The sequence below is a fragment of the Myotis myotis genome, unplaced genomic scaffold (assembly GCF_014108235.1).
Source record: "Myotis myotis isolate mMyoMyo1 unplaced genomic scaffold, mMyoMyo1.p scaffold_m19_p_2, whole genome shotgun sequence".
Classification (NCBI taxonomy): Eukaryota; Metazoa; Chordata; class Mammalia; order Chiroptera; family Vespertilionidae; genus Myotis; species Myotis myotis.
Window position 1 is genome coordinate 28,133,902 of NW_023416324.1, and position 18,954 is coordinate 28,152,855.

At 43.6% G+C, this 18,954-nt stretch overlaps 1 protein-coding gene across 5 annotated transcripts in view; it reads right to left on the reverse strand.

Annotated features, from left to right (window-relative positions):
• SZT2 (SZT2 subunit of KICSTOR complex) overlaps positions 1-18,954 on the reverse strand; it is a 56,008-nt gene that overhangs the window by 33,320 nt on the left and 3,734 nt on the right. For 4 of the 5 annotated variants that reach the window (XM_036348351.1, XM_036348350.1, XM_036348352.1 and 1 more), the window contains exons 2-7: positions 9,666-9,791; positions 9,194-9,367; positions 8,722-8,892; positions 4,255-4,386; positions 3,335-3,476; positions 2,819-2,925 (exon numbers count right to left, since the gene is read on the reverse strand). In XM_036348351.1, the coding sequence (XP_036204244.1) occupies positions 2,819-2,925; positions 3,335-3,476; positions 4,255-4,386; positions 8,722-8,892; positions 9,194-9,367; positions 9,666-9,791 (852 nt within the window). Of the gene's footprint in view, positions 1-2,818; positions 2,926-3,334; positions 3,477-4,254; positions 4,387-5,765; positions 5,796-8,721; positions 8,893-9,193; positions 9,368-9,665; positions 9,792-18,954 lie in introns of those variants that run through there. The other variant, XM_036348353.1, reaches the window with a different exon arrangement.

Consider the following 18,954-nt stretch of genomic DNA (forward strand, 5'->3'; position numbering starts at 1 on the left):
TGTCAACACTTGTCTCTACTTCCTTCTAGTCCAGGGGTGGACAAACTTTTTGACTCGAGGGCCACAATGGGTTCTTAAACTGGACTGGAGGGCCGGAACAAAAGCATGGATGGAGTGTTTGTGTGAACTAATATAAATTCAAAGTAAACATCATTACATAAAAGGGTACGGTCTTTTTTTTCAATAGTTTTATTCATTTCTATCCGGCCCGCGGCCGTAGTTTGCCCACGGCTGTTCTAGCCTATCCACTCTTCAACCCACTGCAATCATTTCCCTCAACATCTCTTCACTGAAATGGCCTGAAAAAGATCCCCATGACCTCCTAATCACCAAATCGAAAAGGCACTTTTCATTCCTCATTTTACAGAAAGACTGTTAACTAGTCTCTTCTTCCCCAAACTCTAAATTCTCTGACATCAGAATCTCCTGGTTCTCACCTGATTATTTCCCTTCATTGTATGCTCAGCCCTCTACCTATGAAGGACCTTTAAACATTAGTGTTTCCCCAGGTTCTTCACTCTCTATCTCTCAACTAGTGCAGTCTCCTGAGTATCAGATATACATATCCAACTGCTAACTGCTATGAATAGCAGCCATTATTTAAGTAACTAGAAGCCTGGTGCACGGATTCATGCACTGGTGGGGTCCCTCTGCCTGGCCTGTGGGGATCGGGCAAAACTGGCTCTCCAACATCCCCCGAGGAGTCCCGGATTGCGAGAGGGCAACGCACCCTGGAATCAGACTTTCTCCTCTCTAGTTCCCGGTGTGTCACCCGAGAACCACAGCTGCCAAGTCACCACAGCTTGGCAGCTCCTGCATTGAATGTCTGCTCTCTGATGGTCAGTGTGCATCATAGCTACCAGCCAGAGCGCCTGCCCCCTGGTGGTCACTGTGCTTCATAGCTACCAGTCAGACAGTCACTTGGCTTTGATATACGTAGGTTATGTTCTACATTAAGTACTTTATTGCCGGGAGCCGGTCCATCCTTGCTGTTTCAAGGGACCTGGCATATATGGCATACTGTTCTTAATATGTTTGCTCACCTTCTTGGCACTATGTGTTTTAACCAAGGTCACCTCTCTGAGAAAGGTTGTTTCCCCAGGTAGGGATTTTCCCCTGAAGTTAGGGAGGGAATAAAACCTCTTAACTAAGTGCCAGGCAGGTAATTAATCACTTTAACTATGAACAATCATGCTTAAGCTACATAATCTTTACTCCCTGGAATGGAGATAAGAAACGCCCTAATCTTTGGAATAGAGATTGATAGGATTGGAATCAACTGGTATAAATACAGATGTAAAAACACAGAACTTAGAACACAGAACTAAGAAGACGGAACCAAGAGAGACAGAACCTACACACAGAACTTAGAAGACAGAACCCACACAGAACCTACAGACAGAAGAACTTTGCTGGAGAGAACATGGCAAAAGATCCTGGACTGAACCTGACTACAGAAATTGACAAAAGAACCTGACTAGAACCTGGTGACTGAACCTGGCTGGAGAACCTAGCGAGGGAACATGGCTACAGAACCTGGCTGGAGAACCTGGAGAACCTAGCAAGAGAACATGGACACAGAACCTAGCTGGAGATCCTAAGCAGAACCTCTCTGGAGATCCAGACCAGAACTTGGCTGGAGATCCTGGCTGGAGATCCTGGCTGGAGATCCTGGCTAGGCTGCTGATCAACTGAACACTGTCTCTGTGTCATTCCTTCTTCGCTGACTCCGTCCACACCTTTGGGGACCCCTGGACCCGCTGGGGTTGGACCCCGGCACTTTATTATTATTTTTTTTTTACATTAAGCACTTTAAATGCATCCTTTCATCCAATGAGGAAGGTACTATTATAATCTCTATTTACAAATAAATCCAACCAAGAAGTGATGTGCCCAGGGTCACAAGGCTAGTAAGTGGAGCCAGGATTCAGGCCAGGCATGCCTAACTCCAAAGGCCATTCTGTTGACCCATCAAATGCAGCATGCTCAAACCTGGATTCATCATCTTGTCCTCACTACACCCCAACTGCTTCTCTTTGTTTGCTCTGCCAGCTACCCATTCATCACTGAAGTCAGTACATTGAAGATATCCTTAACTTCTTTCTCCCTCACCCCTTACCACTTGTTAATCATGTCATGTTGATTCTACCTTTTCGTTTTCTCAATCCTATTCTTTTCTCTCTTACCCTAATTCCCCTAACTTAAGCCCTAATCCTCTCACCTGACCATTGCAATTAATAGTGGTCTTTCCTCCATCCCTGCCCTTTACCCAGCATCAAGAGTGACCTTAATAAAACACAAACCCAACAAGTGACTTTCCTTCTATTTATCTGTGTCACCCACAGAATTTTGCTGACACTCAATACAGCAGAACCAGCTTTTCATGCTCTGGCCTCCAGCCTTGTTTCCCATAGCTCTTTGCCCCTGCCCCACAGTTCATCAATCCAAATCGACTGCAGTTCCCTGAATATACCACTTTCCTCCTAAGCTAGTTAGAGCTAGGCTTTCTGACCCTGACAAACAAAACAGTAGTAACTAATCTAATGAGGCTGGTGCTGACTGCCAGAGTTCAAATTCTGCGTTCTTTTTACTATAACATGCTGTTTCCCACATCCTAAGGACAGAGGACAAAGACAAGAGTCCTCTCCCACCACTGCCACCTACCTCTTTCTAGACATGGCACCTCTTCCCACCACACACATGTAATTATGCTATTGGCTTTACCTGGGGAAATCATCACCTGCAAAGAAAATAACTAATCACATCCCACTTTGTAAGATGCCATACTTCCCCCTCCTTCATCCTAGAAAGTCCTCACCTGTACAAAGGAACACGCCACAGTGCCACTGCGAAGCTGGTTCAGCAAGGTCTCACAGACAGCAACATCAGGCACGCTGGTCACCCCATCTGTGATCACAATGATACCTGGAGGAGGAAACATCAGACTCAGGCCCAGGGACACTGACCCGTCAAAACCAGGCACTCAACTGATGAAGCCCTGAAGACCTTGGTGTCTGCCAACAAATGTGTTTTATAAGATTCAAACACCTTTCTTTTCCCCTTCACTCCTGCTTTTTTCTCGTGAGTGCTGGATCCCAGTCTCTTCCTGAATGATGTCCTTGGAGTGCTACTCCTTCCCACAGGATCCCTGATGGTTGTCAGAGCTGTGGGTACTGCGATATCCACTAACACACACTTAACTCTTACAAACAAGAAACAGACCCTCTCCTCTGGGGCCCACTGATTCCCTGGAAACTAGCTTTGCTGATAACGCTCCTCCCAAATCCTTCCTCAATTCTATTTCCCCAATCCCACCAACATTCCTTCTACTGACCTGCACTAGAGTTTGAGGGGAGCAACTGCAGCGCCAAGATGCCCTGACGAATCATACTGACCAGTCCAAGATCAGCTGTCACCATGGAGACTCCCATCTTCCGGCCAGGGAGCTCCCCTGAGTCTGGGGACTGGTCCTCTGCCTGGCCAAGTAACAGAAAAGACAGAATGGGGCAGACAGCATTGCCACATCCATAGCAAAGCCCGAATTTACAGCAGCACTGCCCAAGCCAATATAGGCCCAATCGTATGAAGACCCCAAACCTCCAACTATGCAGCCAAACCCTGACAGTGCTTCCTCCCCGAGTTGTGTTCAGATACTAACCCTCAGATGGACAGGGAATGCAGCACCAAATGTAGCACTAGATTGTACTGGAGCAAGGCTTCCCCATCTTTTGCCAATACGGCCCTCTTTCCATATTTTTCTACTGTCACTATGAAATATTTTATACATCAATTGACACCATGTTTCAGACACACAGAACTGCCAACTGTCTGACTACTTCTAGGACATTGGATGGAATGAAAATGCATTCTAGTGAGCCCAAAGAGCTTTGTCCTTGACTGTATAAAGTACTAACTAGAAGTCAAAGCTATCCATGATCACCTTCTCAGATCCATCAAGGGAGAAGATCCAGGACTAAAAAAAACATAGCAAAGAGCCTTCACATTTTCTCCCAGCAAGAATTTGTGTCCTGGAAAGAGTATCCGAGCCCTCCTCCCAATAGGGAACCTGTCATGGGTACTCACTAGCACTTCTAATCCTGGCTCACTCTGCCTCTGGCTCTTTTTTTCTACTCTCTGTCCCCTCTGTATTAGGCTTACTCCCCCTCCCCCCCCCTCCCCCCGCCCCGTTCCTTAACAGCTGCTCTTTCTAAATGGCAACTGCTTTGTCTCCCACATACTTTGTCTCCCACATACCTGGCTCTGGGGGTCATACTGCTGCTGCAGCATGGTGGCCACCTTATCCTCAAAGAGACAGAGCTGTGCATATACCTGCTGCAGGAACACTTCCCGCTGGGAAGGGTCCAAAAGGCAGCCCTGGATCAGTACCTGAGAAGCATGAGGGAAAGACCAAGACATGAAGGTCAGGGGATACTGGGCAGTACCCCTCCTGACCTCCCTATTTACTCTCCCTCTAGGCAACCCTGACTTCCCACCCAAGCAAGCTAATTCCACAGCCAGTTCCTCCCTCACCGGATCATCTACTCCATCACTCCTCAGCCCAGGTATTCCTGCTCACTGCCCCCAGGTCATGTCACCTTAATCTGGGTTCACAACCTTCCTCCGCTTTAGGTCCTCCACACTGGGTTTCCCCATATCCCCGCATGGGGGCGACAAAAGATCTTCCAACTCCTTCCATCTTTGTCCATAAACTGCCCCACCTCAGCTTAGCAATGCCTTTTTCATTCTACCTCATATATTTTTTATTCTTGTTGATTCCTAAGCACTGCACACAGAGGCTGTCTGGAAATTTTCTCTTTTTTTAAGTTAAAAATCTTCTTATTCCCCCAATGAATGCTCCTTCCTTCCCTTTACTCTCAATAACTTCCCCCCTCAATAGGAATTCCCAGCTTACCCTAACCATGAAGGTATACTACTCTCCAACCCACAGAAAACACCTCAAATTTTGCTAGATGTTTATATCTGTGTTCGTGTGCTTCCTTCCAGGCTCTGAAGGAAAGATTTCATCTCCTCCTCTTTTTCCCTAAAGCTAATCTCTCCATCTAATTTTGGGTCCTCCTTCCAATACCTTCATTTTCTCTCCATGGGGTTTCTTTTCTTCTACTTCCAACATAAATAAGTGCTCCCATCCAGGGCTCTCCCTGCTTTTCCCATACCTCTTTTATTCCCCCCTTTCTCTCTCCTAAGCTCCAAAGGGCCCTTCTTTTGCTTCTGTAACTTGTTTCCTGAGCCTACACAGCCCAACTGGGTCATTTCTACTACCTCTGTAACTTTCTAAATAAACTTTCTCTTATAATTTGAAAAAAGAAAAAGAAAAAAAAGCCCCCATCCTAAAAATGTTACATCGGGCTGTTGATCCCTGGTGGCCCTGGGATCTCTCCTTTTTCTCTCCCTATCAGACTCCTTCAACCTGTCTCACATACTCCAACCCTGCTCTCCTATACAACAACTCCCTCTTCGTTCCCTATTCAGAACTGGGAAGTGTGTGAGCACAGCCCAAACAGGGGAGAGGGGCACTCTATACCACTCTACATGCCAGACTGTGAGAAGCAAAATAGAATCAGGGGATATAAAAAGATGAGAAAGATGCTCACAGCTGTATTGTTTAGAAGAGTGAAAATTGGGTCAACCTAAGGGTACAACAATAAAGGTTTGGCTAAATACATAATGATAAAATATGATAAAGTCAAGCAGCCATTAAAAGTCATGTTTCTAAAGAATATTTAGTAATGTGGAAAAACACCCACCCTTGCTGGTTTGGCTCAGTGGATAGAGCACCGGCCTGAGGATTGAAGGGTCTCAGGTTCAATTCTGGTCAAGGGCACATGCCTGGGTTGCGGGCGCGATCCCCAGTAGGGGGTGTGCAGGAGGCAGCTGATCAATGATACTCCCTCATCATTGATGTTTCTATTTCTGTCTTTCCCTTCCTCTCTGAAATCAATAAAAAATCTTTTAAAAAAAAAAAGGAAGAAAAACACCGATATTATACTTAAAAAAAACAGGACATAAAATTGTGTGTCTGGAATGAGCCTGATGTTTCTCCTCTATTTGGATGAGGGTTGGTGGTGAGGAAGGGTAAACACATACTCAAAGACAAGAAGGAAACTCCATAAAATGCTAATAGTAGTTATTTTTGAGTGGTATATTATGGGTGAGTTTTGTTTTTCTTTTAATTCTATTATTTTTCAATTCTCCTTCAATAGACATGTATTGTAAAGTGAGTTAATTTTTTTTTTTTTTTTTTAAGAATATCAGGATACATCTTGAGAGAGCTGTAGAGATGGTGAGGAAGCTGGCTCAGGGCCAAGGGACCCTTGGGGCTCAAATATGTCCTCTCCTCTCCACAGTTGCTGTCCTTGTTCAGGCCTCATCTCCTCTCCCATGCTATAATAATCTTCTGTTCTCCCCAATCCAGAATTTGTTCCCTAATCCATCTTCCTCATTGGCCACAAACAAGTGTGATCTTCCTAGAGTACAAATCTGATTTTGTTACCATCCATTTAAAACCTTCTCAGGTTCCCTATTACCTATGGCTAATAGTTTTCATTTGCATGTTTTCTATGTGGCAGGCACTGCTTGACATGTATTAATTTAATCACCACATAATATTAATACACCTCAAATTTTGCTAGATGTTTTTATCTGTGTTCTTGTGCTTCCTTCCAGGCTCTTTTCTCCCCATTTTGGAGAAAAGATCCAGATTCATAAAGAGGTTAAGTAACTTGCCTAAGGGCACACAGCCAATACGTGGTACAGTCAGGAAGCAAATACAGGCAATGCGATTCAAGACCCAGCACCCTTCACCACCACCCACCACACTAAAGTCCCCAATAGAATAAGTATTAGTTCTTAGCTATGACATTCAAAGGTTTTCATAATCCTGCCCTTATCTCACCAGTCTCCTCCTTAACTCCTCACCTCCACATTCAAACTTTACTGTGTCAAACTAAGTAACATGTAATGAGAGCAGTTTCCTAGCTATATCTTTGCTCCACAGGTCACTCGGCCTGGAAAGCCCGTTTCCCTGTTCTTGAATGGTTAATTTCAATCCTTCCTTCATGACACAGTTCAAATGCCTCTTTGTCCCAAGATGAGGACTTCTAATTCCTGCAGAGACATCCAGGCTTTGCTGGATGCTCCCCTACCTTGCTCTCATTGCTCCCGAATCATAACTTATTAGTGCCCTTATCACATTCAACTGAAATTATCTCCTTCAATATCAGTATGCTCCATTAAACCCTAACCCTATCTCCTCCCATCAGGATAAGGACAGTGTCTGATTCAGCTATGTATTCAGGACCCAATCCAGACCTGGAATAGAACAGGCTTCAGTAAGTGTTTGCCAAACCCAACCAAGTGTTGAGTGATTACCTAATACCTATGCTTTTCCTGCCTTGGCTTTCAACACCTACCAAGTCTGGCCTCTGGGGATGGAGCCCACAACCAACAGTCCTAACAGCTGCACTAGGAGAGCACTTTAATCCAGGGCAGAGAGCTGGGATTCAGGTGTGTACCAATGGCCTTGCATATTTCTTTTTTTTTTAAAATATATTTTTATTGATTTCAGAGAGGAAGGGAGAGGGAGAGAGAGAGAGAAACATCAATAATGAGAGAGAATCATTGATTGGCTGCCTCCTGCACACCTCCGACTGGGGACTGAGCCTGCAACCTGGGCATGTGCCCTGACCGGAATTGAACCCGGGACCCTTCAGTCCTAGGCTGACACTCTATCCACTGAGCAAACCAGCTAAGGCAAGCTTTGTGTATTTCAAGACCCTCAGATGCTGTTCCTTGCATCCCTGTCTTTCAAAACCAGCTAAGGTGACGATGTAGCCATCAGGCACAGTTTCAGGGTAAGCCCCTACCAGTGAGTTGAGAGGGTAGTTAAGAGCAGATGAGGGGAAACTGGGTCATGCTTATCTAAGCCAAAAACAGATATTCCAGTAACCGACTTGACCATTCTCCAAAAGGAGTGTCTTGTGATAGCCTGCTTGGGTGTTGGATAAGCCCTGTAATTATCTGGTCAGCATCACACCCAACCCTTTACAGGGCTCTGAGAAAATGACTCGCTTCTGTCCTTGGAAGAAATTACGTTTCTGAGTATTGGTTATATTTCAAAATCATAAAACTATTCCTGAAGACCATCTTCAAAGGTTAGTGCCAGGAGTCAGGACACACAGAAAAAATAGACTCCAGTGGCCAGACCAGAGACTTATAGGAGTGAGAGAGAAATTTGTCCAATCAATGCCAGCTGACCTAAAGCTTATGGGATGGGTCTTTTTTTTTTTTTTTTAATATATATTTTTATTGATTACAGAGAGGAAGGGATAGGGAGAAAGAGATAGAAACACCAATGATGAGAGAGAATCACTGATCGGCTGCTACCCGCACGCCCCCCACTGGGGATCAAGCCCGCAACCTAGGCATCTGCCCTAACTGGGAATCGAACCGGTGACCTCCTGGCTCCTAGGTCGACGCTCTACCGCTGAGCTACACCCGGCTGGGCATGGGAAGGCTCTTTTAAGACCAGGGAAACGGATTCTTTCCAAGAAGAGAGAGAGTCATAGAGATGACTAAGAAACAGGTTTAAGAAGCTAGCAGAGCTGGGGACTTGGGCACAGGTAGTAGACTCAGGATAAGGACTTGGTCACAGGACGACCAGAAATGAGGTCTGAGGGTACAAACTTGGAAAGGATGCAATACCTGGTGGGACTGTAGGCCAATAATTGAGGAGTAGGCCTGGATAGTTACGTAGATCTCAGGCTGGAAGTCGATGCAAGATCCAGGCACTCGGAAGGGCCGAAGCAGCCCTCGGAGGCAGCGGGAGAGGGCGTGGAAAACTTCATCAAACAAGATCTCCCCCGTGGAATCATCCTGAGGGCAATGCACACAAAGATCTCTCAAGGGGTGGCGGGGGGCAAAGGCAGCCCTGGACAGAGGGCAGAGACAAGGAGCTTTCATGGGTCAGTGGGCCTCTTATCTTCAGGTTGATCGCACCCCCAAACACAGTGCCACCACTGGAATGGGATCTGTCTTTACCCACCGTTCCCTTACAGCCTAGCCGGTCTCCTTCCACAATGGTAGGCTGAGACCACTGTTCATTTCTCCCAAGCCTTTCCCTCTCCTCCTCACCCCCACCCCATCCTTTCTTCCACTATCTCCCCCAGCTCCTTACCACAATGCCAGTAGATGGGCTAAGGTCCAGCTCAATGACAAATCGATACTGCCAAGCCAAGAAGGTGACCTGAGTAGAAGGTACGAGGAGGAATGGCCTTGGGACCACTGGTTCATCTGGCTGCCACCCAGGGGGCAAGACACTGAGGACTTCCAACTCCTGCTCAGATTGAAGCTGACCATTAGGATGAAGAGGAAAGAAAAGTATCAGGAAAGAGGCACACTTTTTGTCCCAGGGCCTGAACTTCCAGAGCCAAAATGACACAACACTGGCTCCACTTCCCACAACCCAACACATACTTTTCCTATCTGGAAAATTATGAAACAAAATTTTCCCTGAAGAATCATCTTGTGGGCAAAGTCACTTGCCCCTCCCAGAGTTAGTCTCCCCTCCTGCCTCTTTCCAGTACCCTCTTAAATAAAACAGATTTTCTGAGCCGGCCCCTCAAATCCTGTATGTCTCTGGGCCTCACCAACATTTCCTGGGGTGTGGCCTGCACAGTTTGATGCAGGTGATTGAGGAACCAAGCCAGGCGAACATTTCGGGAGATTCGATAATCTTTTTTCATCAACAGAAACACCTGCCCAGCTTCTTCCACCTAGGGACAAAGAGACATTAATAAATTTATAAAAATTCACTGCATTCCTCCTATATACAGGTCACTGTGCAAGTAATTTTAAAAAAATATATTTTATTGAATTTTTACAGAGAGGAAAGGAGAGGGATAGTTAGAAACATCGATGAGAGAGAAACATCGATCAGCTGCCTCCTGCACGCTCCCTACTGGGGATGTGCCCGCAACCAAGGTACATGCCCTTGACCGGAATCGAACCTGGGACCCTTGAGTCCACAGGCCGACACTCTAACCACCGAGCCAAACCGGCTAGGGCACTGTGCAAGTAATTTGTCTGAGGATCTCACAATGCATAAGTGAGAGGCAAGGCAGCAGAGGTGAAAAGTTTACTCCCACCTCCATGCAAGGTGTACCCAAGGATTCAATTCTCAGCTCTCTGCTCCCATTCCCCCTGCAGATCTCTATATAGATGAAGTGACCTTTACACATTATCAAATGTTCATGTGAGTTTCTCCTATAAACTATAAGCTCCTTGAAAGCAGGGATTGTATCTTGTTCGAGCTTGGTGTCCCTGTGCTTGACAAATTGCCTAAAACAGAACAGATGCTCAATAATGCCAGATAGTTCCTCCTAATAACCCCAATGACAGCAGAAACTAAAATAGGGATGGGGAACGTCTAGCCCTCAGGCCGTATAAGGCCCTAAAAATCATTTGGTCTGGCCCTGCCAATGCATTAGGGATGAGTTAATTAAATGTTTGACCAAATATAGCAGGCTAATTTTAAAATATATATATTTTAATTGATTTCAGAGAGGAAGGAAGAGGGAGAGAAAGACAGAAACATCCATGATGGGAGAGATCATTGATCGGCTGCCTCCTGCAAGTCCCCCACTGGGGATCGAGCCCACAACCCAGGGATGTACCCTTGACCGGAATCGAACCTCGGACCTTTCAGTTCACAGGCCGACGCTCTACCCACTGAGCCAAACCGGCTAGGGCAAGCAGGCTAATTTTTAAGTTGATAATTTTGTATGGCCTGTGAATGATGTTATAAATATCCAAATGGCCCTTGGCAGAAAAAAAGGTTTCCCAGCCCTGAACTAATGAAATCATCACTGAGTAAATGGTAAGCCTGTTGAATACCTCAAAATCAAACCTCTGTGGGTCACGATCTCTTACCCCCACACCTGCCAGTTATTAACACTCTAGTTCCTTCCCTCCATTGCCTTATGGACAGTTGGTTCAATGTCCTGACAAGCATCAGTTCCCTTGCCCATGTCCTTGTCCTTACTACATAAACCCTGCCAAATGCTGACTCAGGCTGTAGTTGACATTCTCCCTCATCCATACATGTACCACACCACCTGCCCTTTGACAGAAAGAAAGTTGCCACCTCTGGCAGGCCTTTACCAATCCTTTTCCTTCTCCCTGGTCAGCACTTAGAGGGTTTTCCAATCCCTCACCCCCATAGTCCTGACAGATAAATGTGCCTACGGTGTCACAGAGAAAATAGGGTCAATCCCCAAACATTTCTCCCTGACTAATCCTTATAGGTATGTAACATTCCTTTTACTCCAAGCATGTCAAACTCTCAGCCCACAGGCCGCATGCAGCCCAGCCAATATGACGGTATGTACGAAATGTGTTAATAAAAATTTCGTAACTTAAGTTTTACAATATCCTGTTATACATAATTATTAATAATGAACTACAACGCTAACGATGGATTACTATAATAGTGTTGCGTTCATTTCCCTTACTCGCCATATGAGCAGGCGCACCATTTCTCTCCACTAATATTAGCAGCGAATATTTTAGCAGCCAATTGCCACGTCATTAGTCTTGGACTGACTTGTTCGGTGTGCGCAACAGGAAATACTTCCCTTTCGGAGAACAAGAAAAATAGGTTTATTTGCGTTACACTTATTAGTTTGTGTAGTTACTCAGTGTCTGGTAAGTTAATGTTCAAGAAAAAAAATTAATTTTTATTAAAATGTTCTATTATTTTATGTTAACGATTACTCATTTATTTCAGGCCTTTGTATTCAGCATGATTCTATCGAAATAAACCTCCATTTCTATGAAAATTGAAGCTTTTGTTTTTTTGCAACCCACCTAAACTTAAACCTTGTTTATTTGGCCCGTGTTAGCCTTTGAGTTTGACATGCTTGCTTTACTACCTTACTCTTGCCTCAGATGAAAAGATTACTCTCCTGCTCTAGACAAATTGCAAATTTCTCTTCCTGTGTCCCTGACTAGTGAAGGGGAAAATGCCAGGCTGTGAGGATTGAAGGTGGTAGAGGAATGAACAGAAAGAAGCCAATGACTGCCTGTTGAGAACTGTGGTGTTGAAAGGAAGTGTTTTTGTCCCTCTAAAATTGGGAAATATGAATGGAGTATAGATCAAGATAGTTCTGGAGAAGCAATAATAGAGGGTGCCTAAAGTCAGAGAAGATTACGGAGAGTAGAGGTGCAATGACTACAGAAGAAGAAAGTCTTCTCTAAGACAGAGGGTGAGCATCAAAAGCTACAGAAACAGATACTGGGAAATGGCAGAGATGGAAGTAGAAGGCAAAAAGAAGAGAGAAACTCATACTGAGGACCTAAAATATATTCAATAATACAACTATAGAGGTTAAGAGCAAGAATTTCAGATTTAGACAGCTTAGGACTGAATCCTAATTTTCCACTTATTAGTTAACCTCTTTAAACTTCAGTGGCCTCATTTGTAAAATGGAGGTAATCCTAATACTAATCTAATAATTCTGTTATGCAGATTAAGTGACATCATGCATATGAAATACTCAACACAGTGCCTAGCACTTAGCAAGAATAAAATTTAACTATTGCGCCCGGCCCGTGTGGCTCAGTGGTTGAGCGTCGAACTATAAACCAGGAGGTCACGATTCAATTTCCCTGGTCAGGGCACATGTCCAAGTTTTGGGCTTGAGATCCCCAGTGTGGGGCATGCAGGAGGCAGCCGGTCAATGATTCTCTCATCATTGATGTTTCTCTCTTTCTCTCCCTCTCCTTTCTCTCTGAAATCAATAAAAATATATTTTTTAAAAATTGAACTATTGCAGTTATTACTAGATGCACACTAGGATCTTTACATAGATAATCTCATTCAGTCTTCACACAAAACATTTAACAGAAGAAAACGGAGATCAAAAAAAGTTAAGTGGCTTAGGTACAGGGTCAGAAGTCAAACCCAGGCTTGATGAGCTGCAAAGCCCTTCTATTGAGTGATAAATGGATTAAAGTAGCGACTTATGAGCAGAAAAGATTTAAAGTGGTTATATGAAGGAAATGGGAGTTTACAAGCAGAAAGGATACTCTAACATAAATCAGCAAGACAAATGCTAATTTACACAGTGATTTTATGTGATTCAGCATTATTTTATATTGTCTCTACACCATCTAGGATCACAGGTCTGGGAAATTCTACTCTCTATTATTCTGCTTCTCTACTCTGGGCTGAGGTAGACCCTGGCTAGGACTCTGGCTTTTGTCCTGAATTAGGCCAAGCTATCCAACTCTTTTCTTCCAACAGGACAGAAACATATCTACATTTTAAAAGTTCCTTCTGCCCTGGTCAGAGGATTTAACCTTGGCCTGAGGACTGAACATTGGCCTGAGCACTGAAGGGTCACGGGTTCGATTCCAGGTCACATACCTGGGTTGCAGGTTGGATCCCCAGGGCGAGTGCAGGAGGCAACTGATCAAGGTATCTCTTCCATAATGATGTTTCTGTCTTTCCCTCCCTACCTGTCTATCTTCCCTCCCTCTCTCCCTCCTTCCCTCCTTTGCACTCTCTCTAAAAAATCAATGGGAAAAATATCCTTGGGTGAAGATTAATAAAACAAATTCCTCTGGGTCTTGGAGAAAGAAGCACCGCACTGTGTCATGGTCAGAGCGAGGCTGAGTGGCTGATGCTTACTGCACTGGGGTCTGGGCTTGGTCCCAGGAGTGGGGCTTCTCCTGGCACCTTCCCACAGGTCAGTGGCCTCAACTAGAGAGGGGAGAGGACACTGGCCAGAAAGGGAACACCCACCAAGCCAGAATTGCAGCAGAAAGTTCCCTCCACTCCCACCCTAGGCTTTCTGACCTTCCTCTAAGGCTTGAAATCCAATCTGGATCACTCCCTGGAAATGTCCTTAAAAAGGTTTATAAGAAAAAAAGGAGGATGAACTCAGGCAAGTTCTGGAGGAGATGAAAGCTTTATATGAACAAAACCAATGAAGTGAAGTTGGGTGGACGAAGTAATTTGATACCAACCACCAAATTTCAACACTGTACTTTGCTAGGAAATTGACAGCATACCTGTATGACCCACTCAGGTGGGAATATAGCAGTGTTTTGCCAAATGTTTTACGATTTCACATGTCTGCTAAAGAAATAGCATGGCTCAATCATTATAAAAAGTTCTTTGCTACTTATGTGAGGTCACTGAGAGGAGATGAAGGTTTGGATATTACATGGGATATGAACCTCCCCAATGCCTATATACTGAAGTACGATGTCTAAAAGACTGAAGAATTTGCAGTTGATGATGGCACTTCAGTCCTATTTAAAAAAACTACAGCACTTTCTACCTGGGTGGAAGTGCAAGCAGCTGATTAGACAAGGCATTCTGGAGCACGTCCTGTGGCAACCTCATACTGAGGCACTGCCAAGCTTCCCTGTGGCACGAGGGTGAACCCATCTACACAAACTTCTATACTTCCTTCTCCACCCTCCCTTGCCCCCCACCCCTCTTTGGTTTTAAAGGTTAGACATTCTTTAATATAACCAGCAATACTTGGCTGAGGATGGTTTGTTCTCCTATTGTACAAGATTCCTTCTCTTTTTTGTAATCTGTATCTATAATTATAACATTCCTACAATTACAAAAAAAAAAAAATTCCCTCTGGATACCATGTGATTCAGAAAGTTTCCTTAATGACCATGGGAAATGAGTCATCTAAACCAGAGCTACTCAAAGTAGCCATTCTATGTTCCAGGGGAGACAAGGAGTTGTGCTACCACGTGAAATCACCACTGCCTTTCATTGAGAAAGTCTTGCTATGAAAAAACAAACAAAAGTCAGCTTCAACTAACCTTTGAGACAAGTGAGCTTAGTTGTACTTTAAGATATTTTTAGAATAAGACAGACAAGAACTGGCGGTTAATTGGAAGTGAGAAAGAAAGTGATAAAAAGGGAGGTGTCAGGGTTGACAGAAACCAGTAAGTGGCAGAAAGATTTCCAAGTTAGCTAGGAAAAATTAATATATTTACCATCACTTTCTAACCACAACCTCCTAAAAAAGTCCCATCAAATTAGTCTTATTGCCAAGCCCCTAAAGTCAGAAAAGGAGTCTACTGGCAACGAAAGAACCTGCAGCAATTACTTGCCCTCTCTTTCTCTGATCCATGGTCTCAGAGTGGGATACTCTCATAAAAGGGCAACCTTTCCCTCAGGATTGACCGAGCTGGCGTGGGTGTGAGATTAGTAACCATGCTTGTGTTTGAGTTGACTATGCTGGATCCCTGCCAACTTCTTATCTGAAAAAGGATAGGCTGGGGCTCAGAGTATTATCAGAACAGGAAGAATATCCCACCCTGGCTGAGTAGCTTAGTTGGTTGGAGCATTGTCTTGAAGCACCAAGGTTGCAGGTTTGATCCCTGGTAGGGGCACATACAAGAATCAACAAATGAATGCATGGATGGGTGGAGCAACAAATCTAGATGTGTCTCTCTCCCCCTTAAATAGAGAAATAAATTAAAAACACACACACAATAGGAAGAATATCCCAATTTAGCAGTCCTTCATGTTTATCACCCTATCCCCAGGGCCTAGTGCAGTGCCTGGCATATAAGATGCTCAAAACAATTTTGCTAAGTAAGTGAATTCACGCTATGTTCTCAGCAAAGTAAACTTAACATTTAAAACTAACCATAATCAGTACAATTGTTCTCAGGGTGAGAAAATCTTAACACTAGCCTCCATACTATTTTCCTTTTGTTCTTCTTTGGTAGTCAGAGCACATGTCCAAGGGCCAACACTATAAGGACAGTCGGGACATTTGGTCACTCTATCTTCTAGAACTAAAATCTTGGCAATGATTTCCTGCACTGTTAGGTATCTCTGTTGGGTATTCACAAAACAGTCTATAATTCTTCATAGCACCCACCACAGTTTACAATAAAAGAATGTATGTACTTTTTATTTTATTTATTTATTTATTAAAGTTATACGAGAAAGTTTATTTAGAGAGTCACAGAGGTAGTAGAGGTGAGCCGGCTGGGCTGCGTAGGCTCAGGAAACAAGTTGCAGAAGCAAAAGAAGGGTCCTTGGAGCCTCGGAGAGAGAAGGGCAAAGGTAACATGCCTGGAGGGTGGTAGTAGGGGAAGGGAAAGGTGCTGAGCAAGCTATTTATGCACTTTTAAAAATATTTTTTAATTGATTTTTTTTAGAGAGAGGAAGGGAGAGGGAGAGAGGAGAAAACATCCTTTGGCTGCCTCCTACATACCCCCTACTGGAGATCAACCTAGCAACCTGGGCATGTGTCCTGACCAAGAGTGGAACAGACAACCTCTGAGTACATGGGAGGATATTCAACCAACTGAGCCAAACTGGCCAGGGCTTTATGTACTTTTTAATGTTTGTTTCTCCTACAGGTCTAGAAGCTCCAGGGAAGTAGGGCTTTGTCTATATATTGTTCTTTGCTGTATCCTAAGAAACTAGCACAGTGCCAAAGCACACTAAGTATTGAAATGCTTGTTGAATAAAAGCATGAAAGAGAAATTGCTCTCACAATCGATTTACCAGTTATTCTTAGCTTTTCCACTTTTATCAACATCTGCTCTTTGTTGTTCAAGAGTTTCCATCCTTCCTCATCACCCACTTTATGGAAAAACTAGCAAATCTATTGTTTGGGGTTTTCCTTTGCTTTCATGAGAGCTGTGGTATTTTTTGTTTGTTTGTTTTAAGCCAGTTTTTTACTAGTCTGTTCTTTTTCAGTATTATCTTCTTTTTTGCTGTTCTTAGAATCTGGGGAGAAGGTTCTGGTGTGCATTCTAATAGATTTGTTTTGAAAGAAAGTGTGATTTGATAGCCGAGACTATGGGCTTGAGCTTTAGTCCTCCTCTATAAAATACCACCAGCTACCCCAAATATGAAAATATAAATATGAAAATATAAACGCACACATCAGTATAATAACAAGTCAGTCAACAATCAGTTGCTTCTGAGTCTATCAAACATCTGATGACAGCCCGGAGTCTTTGCTTTTCCGTAATAAGTATCTCCAGGTTCTCTAAGTGCGTCTCCAACAGCATGACTTCAAATTTCCTCATTATTTTATTTTATATCATATGCCTATGAATGAACTCTGGTTGATCTACTTCTCAACCTAAAATGTGGGGGCCGATATGGAACACAATACCCAGGTGAGGTCACACATTCAGAGCCCTCGAGGTTCTATTCACATATTGAAAAGCTTTATCGTCCCATACTCAGGAACCTCCATGACTTTCTCTCTTGTGCTGCTGTTCAGATCTGTCCTCATGTAGCTGGCTTTTTGGGACACATACAATTATTCAATTAGTCCTATTATATTCGATAAATTCAGTCTATTATTCTATTGTGAAGTTAGGAGAGGGCTCCTTTTTCTTCTAATAAGTCTCTTTACAGCAGCAGTTCTCAACCTGTGGGTCGCAACCCCTTTGGGGTTGAATGACCTTTTCACAGGGGTCGCCTAAGACCATCGGAAAACACATATATAATTACATATTGTTTTTGTGGTTAATCACTGTGCTTTAATTATGTTCAATTTGTAACAATGAAAATACATCCTTCATATCAGATATTTACATTACGATTCATAACAGTAGCAAAAGTACAGTTATGAAGTAGCAACGAAAATATTTTATGGTTGGGGGTCACCCCAACATGAGGAACTGTATTAAAGGGTCGCGGCATTAGGAAGGTTGAGAACCACTGCTTTACAGCTTAATTTCCCTGCTAATTTGATCAGGATGCCATCGTCCTCATCCAAGTCCAAAGAGGACAAAGGCAAGGTGAGCATGCATTCATTTATCAGCCAACAAATTTATGAAAAGCCTGCCACATACCAGCACTAGGTCCTAAGTATACAATGGAAAGCAAAACCTGGCATTCTCTATTCTTACAAAATTTACCCAATGGAAAAAAAAAATCAAGTCACTACTCTAATTATTTTATTATATAAACTGAATATATTCACCAAGGGATAAGAATGGGGTTCTATGATAACATGTAACTAAATAATCTGTCCCAGGCTAGGATCTTAGGAGAAAGAGACACTGAAGGTTAAACAGGGTTTGTTAAGTGAGGAGGGAGAGGGGGGTAAACCAGATGGAGGGTATGATCACTGTGCTATTAGAAAACTTTCTTTAGATTATTAGTTAGTAGGCTGCTTAATTACACTACTATACAGCTTCCATTTTTCCGCCTTGTCTCTAAAGTCATTTAGAATGATGGACTGACTGTCCAAGGCCAAGCTGGAGTCTAGTTCATCAATCAGTTCTTACAGAATCCACTATCTTGAAGCCAGGAACAATTTTTCTCACATTCCCCCGTATATGTGATCCTTCAAAGTCAACAACCATGTTTTCAAAACATCCTTATGTTTTCTTCACTTTCAAGGTGTAATTTATCAGAACCGGAGGACTTAAAAAGATTTAGGCAGTCCGGCCATGTGACTCAGTGGTTGGGTATCAACCCATGAACCAAGAGGTTACTGGTGTCAGCCGTGGGCAAACTACGGCCTGTGGGCCGGATCCGGCCTGTTTGAAATGAATAAAACTAAAAAAAAATAAAGACCATACCCTTTTATGTAATGATGTTTACTTTGAATTTATATTAGTTCACACAAACATTCCATCCATGCTTTTGTTCCGGCCCTCCGGTCCAGTTTAAGAACCCATTGTGGCCCTCGAGTCAAAAAATTTGCCCACCCCTGGGTTAGATTCACAGTCAGGGCAAATGCCTGGGTTTCAGGCTCGATCCCCAGTAGGGGGCGTGCAGGAGGCAGCCTATCCATGATGTTTCTCTCCCTCTAAAAGCATATTTATTTTTAAAAAAAGATTTAAGCAGCTCCAATGGTATTTTTCAAAGTGTGATCCAAGGGCCAGCTGCATCAGGATTACCTGAGGTTCTTATCA